Source organism: Myotis daubentonii, chromosome 10 (genome assembly GCF_963259705.1).
Source record: "Myotis daubentonii chromosome 10, mMyoDau2.1, whole genome shotgun sequence".
In the NCBI taxonomy this organism is placed as follows: domain Eukaryota; kingdom Metazoa; phylum Chordata; class Mammalia; order Chiroptera; family Vespertilionidae; genus Myotis; species Myotis daubentonii.
In genome coordinates, this window is record NC_081849.1 from 73,074,795 (window position 1) to 73,088,379 (window position 13,585).

General features: G+C 48.1%; 1 protein-coding gene across 1 annotated transcript in view; it reads left to right on the forward strand.

Moving 5' to 3' along the window:
* CDHR3 (cadherin related family member 3) overlaps positions 1-13,585 on the forward strand; it is a 53,878-nt gene that overhangs the window by 19,077 nt on the left and 21,216 nt on the right. Inside the window, exons 6-8 of the mRNA XM_059711282.1 lie at positions 611-715; positions 5,798-5,946; positions 8,434-8,623. Coding sequence (XP_059567265.1) covers positions 611-715; positions 5,798-5,946; positions 8,434-8,623 — 444 coding nt within the window. The remainder of the gene's footprint in view (positions 1-610; positions 716-5,797; positions 5,947-8,433; positions 8,624-13,585) is intronic.

A 13,585-nucleotide genomic window follows, 5' to 3' on the forward strand; every position in this document is an offset into this window, starting at 1 on the left:
TGAGCAGTTTGCTGCCTTCCTGCCAAGTGAAGAGGGAAGGGAGCCCCGGAAAGGGAATAAGGCAGCTATATGGAAGGCCTCCTTCCCCATCCACAATCTCCATCTGCAGGTAATAAGAATGACGGTGTGGGACAGGGCACCCAAAGCACGGGGAGAGGCAGCTGCCAGAGCTCTTTGCTAACATGAAAGCAGCAGGGTGGAAGTGAGCAGGCCTCTGAGAAAAGCCGTGAGGAGAGGCCAGGGTCTGAAGATGAAAACACACAGGCTCTTGGCTCTGCACGGGCTGTGAGAACCAGGGCTAGTGACAATCCACAGGAGCCTCGGTTTCCTCACGTGGGCGCACACTTTGCAGAGATGCTGTGAGGAATGATGGAGATGGAGTGTGCAAGATGGCGGGCATGAGCACATGTGAGGTGGTGGCCATGAATGATAGCTGCAGGACGAGAAATGCAGGAGTGGGGTTTTAGAGGTGGGGAAGAAGGGTGGGCATAGCAGGCCGGACTCTGCAGGAGCACCTGGAGGGGGCGGCAGAAAGAGAACAGACTTTCCCCCCACCTCCCACCCCACATTTCAAAGCTTAACTCCCACACGTGGAATGTTCTCCTGACAGTTACCAGCTCACTGTGGAGGTGAGGGATAGCCAAGGCCTCGGAGCCTCCACATCGCTGCGGGCGAACATCGTGAACATCAACGACGAAATCCCACGCTTTACCAGGTAGGCCTGGGGCAATCAGGGCTCCGTGGGCCACGGGCACGTCTCTCTTAGGTGACAGAGCCTCCTCAGACACATTTAATACAAGACAGAGGCGTCCTGCTCTGGCCTGGAAGAGAGATAAGAGGCCTGAGATCATCAGTGCCCTTTCCCTGGGCCTCTGGACTTCTGTCTTCTACCTTTGCTCCCCTGACTCTGCACCCCCACATTCACATGCACCAAAGGATTGTGGGTATGGTGGGGCAGGGGTGGGGCTGGACATGATTCCCCCTGATGGAGGCTTGCCACTGGGCTTATGGAGAAGGTAAATACAGTATAATGTTTCTACAGTTTGGCTATTCGTGGTTTCAGTTACCTGTGGTCAACCACAGACTAAAAACATTAAATGGAAGATTCCAGAAATAAACAATTATAAGTTTTCAATTGCACACAGTCTTGAGTGGTGTGATGAAATCTCACAACGTCTGCTCCATCCCACTTGGGGCATGAATCAGCGCTCTGTCCAGCGTGGCCACACTGTCTTTGGTCCTCTCCACCCCCTTAGTCACTTAGTAGCCGTCTGGGTTATCAGCTAGACCAGTGACTTTTTTCAAACGGTGTGCCGCGAGAATTTGTAAAACATGCTGGGTGCCCTGAGTTCCTTCCTGCCGTGGCGGGTCCAGGATAGGGATCTGGCAGCTCCTACATCCAGCAGAGGTGAGAAGGTAAGTGAATCTGATGGAGGCAGCCTGTGGGAATGTGGCCAGCACCAGCTCAGGCACAAAGGGGAGACCCGAGCCTGTCATAGATGGGGATTGAGGAGGGGAACGTAGGGTTCTGAGATAGCATATGACCCTGCAAACAGCTTGGCTTACTGTAGAAGACGTTGCCTGCCCCAGTCACTGGTGGGCTCAGAGGCAGCCACAAGGAAACTGGCAAAATCACCTGCCTGGGGTTAACTGCATTAATGGCTGTGAATAAATTCAATCAGGAGGCTTCACTACGCAGAATGCTTGCAACCGATAACCTTGGGCCCCTTATCTCTCTGAAGTTGGGAGGTATTAAGACCACCCCACTCCCAGGCTAACCTGGTGCCATTTGGCAAAACACAGCACAGTTGTGAAACTTCTGGATTTTAGCAGCCTGCAGCCCAGGTGCTGGGTGTTGATGTGGAGGGAACAGCAGCAGATACATTCCCACGTAATGTTTCCCGTCGATGTCTGTTGCCAGGTTAAGCTCAAAAGCACGAGGCAGTACACTTCTGCTGACGGGTTCCTCCAGGGGCACAATCCAGGCAGTTTATAAATAGTTATGACATCCCAGCCCGATTCAGACTCCAGCACTGGCCACTCAGCACCGTGGATTCATCAGTAACCCCCAGAGGAGGGTGATGGCGATGGGCAGGAGCTGACGAGTTCTGCAGCCCTCTCCACACCCCGGTCTGTGAGGTGGGGAAACAGGCTAACAGGGTTGCAAAGGAGAAAATAATTTCCTCCAAGGGCAGAACTTGCAGACCATCTGGTTTGGACTACATCTTCCAAAATAAAGCAATTGACCTCAGCAGAGAGAGAACATGACCTTGGCGGGTTGTTGGGGCCCCAGGGATCAGTCTGGAACTCTGGTTCTCACGTTTGGTTTGAAAGATGAACCTGTTAGGTTCCATCCCAGACAGAGAGCATGACCTTTGTGGCCATCTAACCATTAAACCAGTCAACTTTATTTCAAACAGTGTTCCATGGCTGTTGGTTGGGATGGGTCTGTGAAAGTCTGCGCTCTTGAAGGAGGATTTGGGGCAGGAGTTGCCCTGACATTGCCCGATTGCTGGTGGTGGCACAGCTCCTCAGAGTGAGTCAGCTAGTCCCTCAGCCATCCACAATCCAAAAGAGGTTGCTTAGTTTCGAACTCGGTGCTGACTTTGAGGGTTTTCATGGTTCAGCCATGATTCTTCTAGCCCCGCCGTGCGCCCCCCCCCCACCCCCCCCCCGCTGAATCAGAGCTAGGACTAACCATAAATTGCTTAATTCAGCGTTAACAAAATTAAATCCTCAAACTGACTCAAGGACAGTGAATTTGAGTGTGAAGTAAAAATATAAACTGTGGAAACAACTCTTCTATCTTCACTGTTTGTTAAGGTCCTACTAAGACCAAAGCAAGAACTATTTCTGCTGTTGAAAGAGTCTCCCTGGGTGGTGACAAACATCTGAACTTTATGGACTCACGAGTACACTCTGGGATTCTGCTATTATTCAAGTGGAGCACTAGATTATAAAAGTACTGGACTTACATTTACTCTCCACATGCCAAGCACAATGCTTGCTATTTTTGCAGAGCACTGTTTTTAGAGTAGGTCTTTCTCCCCTTCCACCTTTTTTTTTTTTTTTTTTGTATTAACTCACAGTCCTTTTCAACCTGGTGCCTGGCAGTATATACACAACCTTATGCACCTACTGAATATTTATTCATAGTGATGAAGTCATCACGTCACGGTCACCCAGAGTTCACCCCCTTCCCCTTGAGCATGGCCACTGGCTCTTGTCTACCCATCACCCAGGCTCTGGAGATCCTGTTATGAGGAAAAAGGTACAGGCAGCAAGTCAGAGTTCTGCCCTATGGGATGGCTGCAAGGTCCCTGGTTTCACTGTGCTTGGAATGGATCTTAACTGTGGCCTGAGGGTAACATCTTTACATTAAATGATATTTTATTCATACTTGGGTCTTGGGTTCCCAAACCAAATAAACCAAAGATTTCATCTTCTGCCAGGCTCAGTGTCCGGCCAGCCAAGGGGAGGATGTTTTACCCAAGGAGCTGTGCCACCACCAGCAGCCCGACCAGTCCCCTTCCCGGGACCTGCTTTCCTGGGGCGCCCGGCATGGACCAGATGAGCCTTCAGAAGCAGCGCGATCCTAAACGGCTGACATTTTGAGCTGGATACTTCCTTGTGATGGGAGCATCCTGTGCATTGTGGGATGTTTAGCAGCATCCCTGGCCTCTACCCCTTAGATGCCAATAGCAGCCTCCTTCCCTTATTGTGGCAACCAACATAATCACCCCCAGTGAGACCACAGCCTTAGGGAAGGAGGGGGGGGAGGGGGAGATTCCCCTCCCAAGGTGTCCTGGGCCTGTCCTATGTGAAGCTGGGAGCCTGTGCTTGTCACCTCTGGTGATTCGTTGTAACAGTCCTGCTCAAACTTTAAAGTGCATGTCAGTCCCCGGGCATCTTTTGAAAATGCAGATTCTGAGGTCTGCACCCCCAGGCAGCCTGTTAAGAAATCAGGGACCATGACTGAGGTAGCAGGGACCTGGCTGGGATGTGGCACAGGTGCCACAGGAATCTCTGTGGTGGAGGTTAACAGAACGCACTCCAAGTAACCAAAGGAAAACTCTAACAGGTTAGAAACGGGCTCTCAGATGGTGGACATAAGGGCTTGGTCCTGATGTAGGAGCTGGGGCTGGCCCCTCTCTCCTCTGGCTCTGGTTCAGTTCCTGCCATTCCTGCCTCCTTGGCCCTACTCACTTGTCTAATCCTGGACCCATCAGTGGGCACAGCACAGATCCCCTGAGAGGGGGTGTGTGAGGTAAGTCAATGGATTGACAGGCTGCTTCAGTGGGACACTGGAGGAGGAGGAGTCCAGAGCACCAGGTGATTACTGTCCCCCATCAGCGGACTCACCTCTGGGAGGTCGCTTCATGGGTAGGGCAGGCCCAGGGTGCACACAGGAGGAGGTTGGGGAGGGCCTGGGCCCAGGTTTCTCTTCCTGCCTCTGGCTCTGCCAGAGGTTCCCTGTCCTTTTTCCTCGCTCTGGCCCCACCTGCCCTCCAGGGATGATGAGACGGAGCTGCAGAAATATTCTTTTTAAAAATATGTGTATGTTTATTGATTTTAGAGAGAGGAAGGGAGAGGGAAAGCGAGACAGAAACATCAATGACAGAGAAACATGGATCAGCTGTCTCCAGCATGCCCCCTACTGGGCATCGAGCCCACAGCCAGGCATGAGCCCTCACCGGGAATCGAACCATGACCTCCTAGTTCATGGGTCGATGTTCAACCACAGAGCCACACTGGCCAGGCTGCAGAAATATTCTGAGCTCAGGAAATGAATGCCATCATTTAGATCTGAGGTACAGCCTTCCCTCTTAACGAAGATCTCATGTGGGAAAGTCCACGTTTAGGAAACTGGCAAATTGGCGGTGACTACTTGCCCCACCGAAGTGATTTTTCCTCAGCAGTAGGACTTCCTGCAGTTATTTTAAACAATAAGCTCCCTTGTTGCATTCAGAATCACTCAATTTACCCAAGTTGCGTACTTAAAACTTCAGAGCTCCCTGTCTTATTACCAGCCTTTTCTGAAGGCAGCGGAGGTCTGAGGAAGATGGGTAAATTGGCGATTTGAGGCTGTTTTGTAGAAGTCATCCTTGGAGGGCAGTGTTCTCACCTTGGCTGCTGCAGAGAGGTGGGGGTGGGGGTGCGCTCATTTCTCCATTCAGAGAGCTGACCTCATGATTAATGCTACCTGGGAAGGTACACAAGTTCTGTGCATACATTCTGCCTCCTCAAGCAAAGAAACAAAAAAGGAGAAGGGAGAAATTAAAAAAAAAAACAAAACTGAGCAGAGAAGAAATAAAAAAAAAACTAGAATAGAGAAGGTTTACAATGTGTCTGGCTTTGGTGGCTGCCATGTGATGGGAATCAGAAATCTGTCGTTCTGGACGTTATTTCCAGATGGCTTTTAAAAATCATTCAGGGACCTTCTGCACAAGAATTGGAAGAAAAAGAGAAGATGGCTGGACAAATCAACTATGCCTATTTTAAAACAACGTTAACGCTGATCTGAAATGGCATCAGGGATGGGTGAAGTCAGAGACCGCGGCCCATGTAAACCATTGCAATAACGGCGCGACGCTTTCATTGCACCCACAGGGATGTGATCCTTGGAAATACAACAGCCAGCCTCCCATCCTTTCAGCTGCTGCGTCCTCCCTCTGAGCATGCTGATGCAACTTCCACAGCTCAGAGCTATATTTAGCATGAACCAAAATACCCACCTCCAGTCTCTACCCTCCCGTGTCCCTGAAAATTAGCTGTGTCTGCTGTATTTCTGTTCCAGCCCAACGCGAATGTATGTGATTCCGGAAGAGCTGGGCCCAGGAACCGTCGTGGCCAATATCACAGCTGAGGACCCTGATAATGAAGGTTGGACCAGTTTCCTCCTCTACAGCATCACTACGGTTAACAACTATTTCATGATAAATCAGTGTAAGTCACTCACGCGCACATCATTTATGTGCATCTTTTAATTCAGCCAGCCGTTTGGGTTGTTTTTCAAATAGTTTGTGTGCCTTCTGATCTGGGCATGCCTTTCGGTCTAGGACAGCCGTGGGCAAACTACGGCCCGCGGGCCGGATCCGGCCCATTTGAAATGAATAAAACTAAAAAAAAAAAAAAGACCGTACCCTCTTATGTAATGATGTTTACTTTGAATTTATATTAGTTCACACAAACACTCCATCTATGCTTTTGTTCCGGCCCTCCGGTCCAGTTTAAGAACCCATTGTGGCCCTCGAGTCAAAAAGTTTGCCCACCCCTGGTCTAGAATATCATAAGTTAACAGGGTAATAAGCGTCTTAAAAACAGCTGACATCAACCTGGCCGGTAGCTCAGTGGTTAGTGTCGCCCTGTAAACTGAAGGGTCGTGGGTTCGATTTCCAGTCAAGGGCGCCTACCTGGCTGGTAGGTTGGATCCCTAGCCTGGTCTGGGCACATGCAAGAGGCAACCAATCAATGTTTCTCTTTTTCTTTTTCTCTCTCTCTTTCCCTCCTTTCGGCTATCTCTTAAAAAAAAAATCAATGGAAAAAATATCCTCTGGTGAGGTTTAACAGAAAAATAAAAACAAAAAACCCAACTGGCATGGGGATTGCAGAAACTAAACAGTCAACAGATGTACCACTATTTCAGCCTTGAGGCAGGTTCTTTATGTAAGGATGGGTGAATTCATTGGCCTGAAAAGGGGGTCTAGACCAGTGTTGTCCAATAGAAACAGAAGTCACATAAGCCATTTTGAAGTTTCTAGTGGCCACATTTTTAAGAACTAAAAAGAAGCACGTGAAATTAATTTTAATAAGGCATTTTAGCTAACACCAACAGATCCAAAATCTTTTAACATGTAGTTAATATTTAAAGGTTATGAATGAGATATTTTATATTATTTTTTTTGTACCAAGGCTTTGAAGTTTGTTGTGTATTTCATATTTACTGCAAGTCTCAGTTCGGACTAGCAGCATTTCAAGTGCTCACCACATGTGGCTCGTGGTTGCTGTCCTGGACCACACTGATCTAGGTCAATGTGCTGGATTGCTGGGCGTTACTTCCCATCTAGGTGTCTCGGTGCAGAGAAGGGGAGTTTCTTTTAATATAGACCAGGCTCTCTGTTGAGTGACCCCCATACTTTTCATCTAAATTACTCAGCACCCCTGGCCAGTGTGGCTCAGTTGGTTGGAGCGTCATTGCATATGGTACACCAAAGGGTAGTGGGTTCGATTCCCCATCGGGGCACATACCCAGATGCGGGTTTATACCTGGTTGGGTGCATATGGGAGGCAACCAATCGCTGTTTCTCTCACATCGATGGTTCTCTCTCGCCCTTCCCCTCTCTAAAAAAAATCAATAAAAATAATTAAAAAATAAAGTACTCAGCACAGCAACTCAACAAACTGTCATAATCTGCATTTGACAGATGAGGAAACAGAGGCTTAGAAAGAGGCTCGGATAGATTCTCTTGTCCAAGCTCTCACAGGTTGTAAGTTGTGAGTCTGATATACACGTTGAAGCTGCCCAACCTCAGATCTTACCCTCTTCACCACTCCTAGACTGTATCCCCTCAAGAATCCCTATGCATCACCAAAAGAGGCCTCCCTTTACATAATGGTTTTGTGGAGGCCAGCATGGAACAATCCCAGAGACTCAATGTGTTATTTTCCCCACAGGCTTTAGGGCAAAGGATCCTTGCTCCCAGGAGAGATAGGCAAAGGCCATAACGGTGCTCTACCTCTAAAAACTTCCTAATTCTCTGTCACCAAGGACCTCGCTCAGCTGATAGTATAGGGATAGACAACCACGATTTAAAATGTTGTTCATGCTAGTATTGCAAAATGGAACTTTTAACCAATACAGTGTTTTGCAGGGGGAGCATATTTAAGACTCTTTGGTTGCAAGTAACAGAAATTAAGGCACATCAAACCAAGCAAGAGGGGGGGGGGAAATAAAGATAGGGACACATCAGTAGGATGCTAGGTGTCTCATGAGAAAAAGTGGGGCAGTCTGGACCTAGGAAGGTTGGGGATCAGCACTGCGCCTGTAACCTCAGCAGCGAGAGTTCTGGCCTCTTACCTGTCGCTCTACTATTAATCTGAATGGTTACCCAACTTATGTCTCTCAGCTACAAAATCTCCAGTAAGGGAGCCCAGGGGGTCAGGCGGGAGTCAGCTGCCTACCAGTCCACTCATCTATGGGCCCAACCCTGAAGTATGGGGTAAACAATTCTAGAAGGGTCAGGCCAGATACCCCAATCAATGTCCAATACACAAACTTACACATGAATTTTTAAAAATGAGTTTGTGTGAGGATAGTCTCTGTGTAAGCCTGTCCCCATATCAGAATGTTCTTTTCAATGTACTACTGGTCTCCATCTGCCTTTACTCTTCATTTCTCTCCAGAGAGTCATGTTCTAATCTTTGCCTTCTTAGTGACTGGTACCATCCAAGTGGCCCACAGGCTAGACCGAGACGCAGGCGAATTAAGACAAAATCCCGCCATTTCTCTGGAAGTTCTGGTGAAGGACAGACCCTTCGGGGGTCAGGAGAATCGCATGCAGATAACCTTCCTGGTGAAGGACATTAATGACAACCCTGCTACTTGCACCAAGTTCACCTTCAGGTATTCACACCCTGAGACACGTGCTGGGGATTTCACCTCCTCAGTGGTCCTCAGCCCTTCGGCCACTCTGGTTATTCTCAGGTGAAGCTGAAGAATTATGCGCACTAGGATGTGGCTCATGAAATAAGTAGATTTGAAATGTCGGATTTAGTTGATAGGTTTTCCTTCCATCATCCTTCTTTCTTGCCTCTCTTTCATTTTCTTTCCTCTTCGTTCATTGTCTCCCTTCTCCACTTTCTAACTGGGTTAAAAAATATTTTTATTTTGCTCTCTTCTACAACGTGTTCATCTCCATCGGTGAAAAGTACTACGGGGACTTGTTAGACCCTCCCTGGGCTGTGCCTTTCCTTTATTTATTGCCATTCATGGGAAGATGGTGCTGTTAGTGGTTATGATATATAGTTGAGAGAGAAACACACCGCCAGTAATATGAATAAATCAAACCAAGTATTTACTTAAAACAAAACAAAGCATCTAATTCACTTTACGCAACTTAATTGCATGTAAAGAAAGGCAATAGGAAGGGGGGAAATGCAGATAAAACTGGGATGCAAGTTATTTTGTGTGTTTTGATCTGTTGTTTGTCTCACAATCTATTCATCATTACTTTAAAATAAAGTCCCTTGTGACTCTGGGTTCATATGCCTTTTTGAAAACAGTATTGTCTTTCTACTAAGTAGTTTGTCTAAAGGCCACAAGATTAGCGACTGCCTGGGGTAGCTTCATCTCCGCAGTGCTTTTGGAATAGCTAGCTCAGTTTCTTAGGAATCTGAAGGTGGCTCCCCCTGGAGCAAGCTGACGACCAGAGTAGTTCCATGTTCAGATGTCCACATGGAAGAGTCTCCTTCGGAGTTTGTCCGTTCATCTTTGACTGGTTTTGCAAGTTGACTTTTTAAACTCCAGGGGACATTGGGCACAGGCACAATCCGTAGTGTGACTGCGGAAAGAGCAAAGGCCCCTAGACCAGTGGTCAGCAAACTGGCCCTTTGAGTGTGGCTCTTCCACAAAATACCAGTGCAGGCGTGCATGTACAGTGTGATTGAAACTTCGTGGCCCATGTCATGGGGCCAAAGAGCCGCATGAGACCCTCAAGTCAATAATAACCTTGATCATGTGATAGGCTCCTATTCCAACCATAACCTCAGAGCCTGTTTGATGGGTGCAGATGGTGCCATGGGTAGTTAGGATTGTGACTTCTACCCCATTATGTGTATAAATCGAATCCACCACTGTTACCAGAAGTCTGGGCCCTGGGGCTGGAGTAGAGATGACATGCAGAGTCACACCTCTACTTTCTTTGAAAATCTAAATCTATGCTAGCATTCTTGGGTGGCTCCAGTGCATCCCGGGGAATTCCTCGCCTCCTATGCTGCCCTTCTAGGCCCTGCTGCTCTTCTTCTGTCCCTGGCCTGAAGGTGGGGAAAGGGGTTGAGGAGTAAGAAGTCTGAGTACAGTACTTACTGGAGAGGGCTGTGCTCTCTCCACGCTTCCTTGTCAGCTTTCTCCCCTTGGTGCAGTGTGTTAAATGCACGCTGTGGCCTCCTGCACTCTGGAGAACCCTGATGCATGGATGGCATTTGCAGACAGCATTCCATTCCATATTGGCTGGTAAAATCACATTTTAAATATCCTAGACAGTCCAGGCAAACCCATGCAGAATCCTACTCTTGATAATCTTCTCTCCAAATTAGCTCTGAAAGTCAAAGCCAGAAGTAAGTGAACTAATTGTATTTATTACTAAAGGTAACTCTAAATAATGCTCAAGTCCCTCCAGACAAGATGTGAGGCGGGACAACAGAAAGCTCCTTGGAGGTCTTTACTCCAAAACCAAGCCTCATTTGCATACTGCAGGGGCTGGGAACCCTGACCCTGCATCACCTCCCATCCTCCCATCCTTACCTCCTTCCCCTTCCCACCGTGCCAGAGTCCAAGCACACCCAACAGCAGAACTAGTGCTGCCACCTGACTCTAACAATTTGTCCCTGAATATTTACTCCTTCAGGGCTCAAGGCTCTCGGTGCCATCCCTGCATTGGAGTTTGGGAGAGCAGGTAGGAGAGGGTGGGAGGAGGCAGGGCTGCGTGCCTGGTCCCCAGCTGTCTTGTGAGTCTCCGGCTCTTGAGCTGGGCGAAGAGGAAAATAGCCCTGAGACCCAGGCCCCTACTTTTCCCAGGCTGGTGATGAATGAGCCCAGGGCCCTGATGGAGGCATCGAAAGCCTGTGACAGCCCCACTCTGGTTGTAAACTATGAGGCTGAAAGTGCTTACTGAGGGCCAGAGCCAGAGAAGGTCAGCTGATTTCGAATGTCACTGGGCCAGTCACCTTTGCCTGGGGAGGGGACCGTGGTCAGATGGCTGGGAGTGGGGGCAGCCTGCTTTTGAGGCAGGGATTGATGAATGAGGAGGAGTGGTTTTCCAAGTCAAGTGTTTAGGGGGAAAATACCAAGTGTCAGAGATGAATGAAAAGCACATGCCAGGCAGCCCTGAGGGGCTGAGTGTGTGAATAGTGAGTCATCTGGCTTCAGGACCCTGGATTCTTTGCATGACGCAATCTCCTGGTCTCTGCAGAGTTAGAATCAAGGCTCAGATTCCCAAACCATCTGTGGGCCTGGAGACTCACAGAATCATGGAACTTGAAGTAGTATTTACTGTGCCTCTAACACAGACAATAGGGAATTGTGCCCGTATGCATCAACTTTCCTGGACAGGTCTTGAAACCACTCCAAACGACTCTTTCTTCACCTCTAAAAGGGAATAAGAATATAAACCTTTTGGAAATGAGGGGATTAGAGATGGTATTTTTAAAAGTGATACAGCATATAGTTGGTATTTAATAAATGGCATCTATTCCAAGTACTTGGTAATAAAAACCATGACACTGTGTATGCAAGGCAGGAATGGAAATGCTTGGACTCCAGTCCTGCTGAAACACGGAGGCATCATGGAGATTCAGTTACACCTGTCAGAAAAAGTGCTTTCCAGGGAGCGAACCCAGTTATCCTCAGCAGCCTAAGACCATCCTGGCTGTCAGAATTTGCTCCACGTTTGCTGAGCCCAGAGCCCATTTTAGCTGCCAATAGTAGAAGGGAGCACAATTTGTTTGTAGAGAGGTGATAGTTCAGAGGATTAAAGAATTGAACACATTAGTCTGGGTGCTCTGAGGAGATAGGAGCAAATGTTAAAGGCATTTATTAGGGGAAATGCCTGCAGAAGACAATGAGGAGGCTGGGAGAATCCTGACCACGACGCAAGACCTGAATGAAGGAAAGAGGGGGCGAGGAGGGCAGAAACGTTCTAGCAGGCCATGCTGTCCATGGAAGGTTCGTCTAGGGCACTGGGAAGTCCTGAAGCCAAAGTCAGCTGTCCTAGCACAGGAACGAGCCTGTCTTAATCTCTGCCACGCCCAGTCATGGGCACATGGCCTCATTGCAAACATAGCAATGGATTTCAGAGCCCAGCAGCTGGCATCTGGGGTCAATTATGTTCCTGTGATTGAAGGTCTTCCAGGCACATTCTCATGGCAGCCAAATACACTTTTTGTAAGAAATTCTGCCCGAGGCAAACTATGATTGAAGGTAGGTAGCAAAAACAAATAAACAAACAAAACTAAAAACCCAAACAAACCCAAAACCAAAACACCAGCCACAAATCCCTCCCTGCCTGTCTGCGGGCCCGTGCAATGTGATTTCACCATTCCTCCCGTCAAGATAGGGTTTCTCTTTCTACTACTTGAATCTGCCCTTGACCACATCAGTTGTTTTAGCCGTTGGAACATTCACAAATGTGGCCCAGCAGAGGCCCGGAAGGATACGTGCACTGGGGCTTGCCCTCTTTTGCTACTTTTGGAAACCTGAGATCTTCATGTGAAGAGCCCGAACTAGTCTCCTGGAGGATAGGAGACGCCATGAAATAGAACCACCACCTTCCTACCACCAGACATGTGAACAAGGTCATCCTAGATATCTAGCCCCAGCCAAGCTGCCAGTGACCACAGCCAGCTGAACTAGAACCAAAAGAATGAACGGCTAATCCTTAATATTGAAAGAAATAATATGTGCCTGTTGCTTTAAGGCACTACGTTGGGGCTGGTTTGTTATGTAACAAAAGCTAACTGGCATCATTTACGTCCATTTTACAGATGGGAAAACTGAAACCTGGAAGCATGATAAAGTTCCTCAATGAACTGAAGCCTGTCAGTGTTAATCATGTTCCTCAGTCTCCCATACCAAGCTGGGCTTGACCAGATAGCTCTTGGTTGCGGGCAGCTTTACTTGTGCTGTTTGCTTAGACCCTGGGACCATCGGAGATTAGGAGCCCTGAATTTGACTCTTAATAAACCTCTATTGAATAAATAATACTAAGGTGTTAGGACACCCTGCTATGATATTGATGCTATTAGAAACAAGTAGAGGAATTCCCAACCTTCCAAGCATGGAAGGTGAGGGGTGCCGGGTTTCCCCTAAGCAGATTATAAACTCTGACAGGAGGTGGAAGAATTTATATTTTTCTTACATTCTTCTTTATATGTATTCTTCTTTACTACTGTGCTGGTCTCATCAGCTACCATCCATTCATTCAACAAATGTCTATTGAGCATGCCCAGAACAAAGCAGACAAAGATCCCTGCCCTTGTGGAGCTTACAGTCGAGTGGGGCAAACGATGATGAACCGGATAAATAAGTAAGCTATCTAGTATATTGGAAAACAACAAGTGCCAAGAATTAAAAATAAAAAGGGGGAATGGGAGAGGAAGCTGTGGGCAGGGCTCATTCACAGTTTAGGAAGGATCGCCGGGATAGCCTCCTGAGAAGGTAACATTGGGTTAGAGGTTAAAGAAAGTGAACAGGCAGCCACATGGACCTTGGTGGGAAGGGCATTGCACAGTAGGTGGAATGGCCCTGAGGGCAGAGCCTGGGGAGTGTTCAAGGAGCACCGGCAGGCTGGAGTAGAGGGAACAGGGAAGC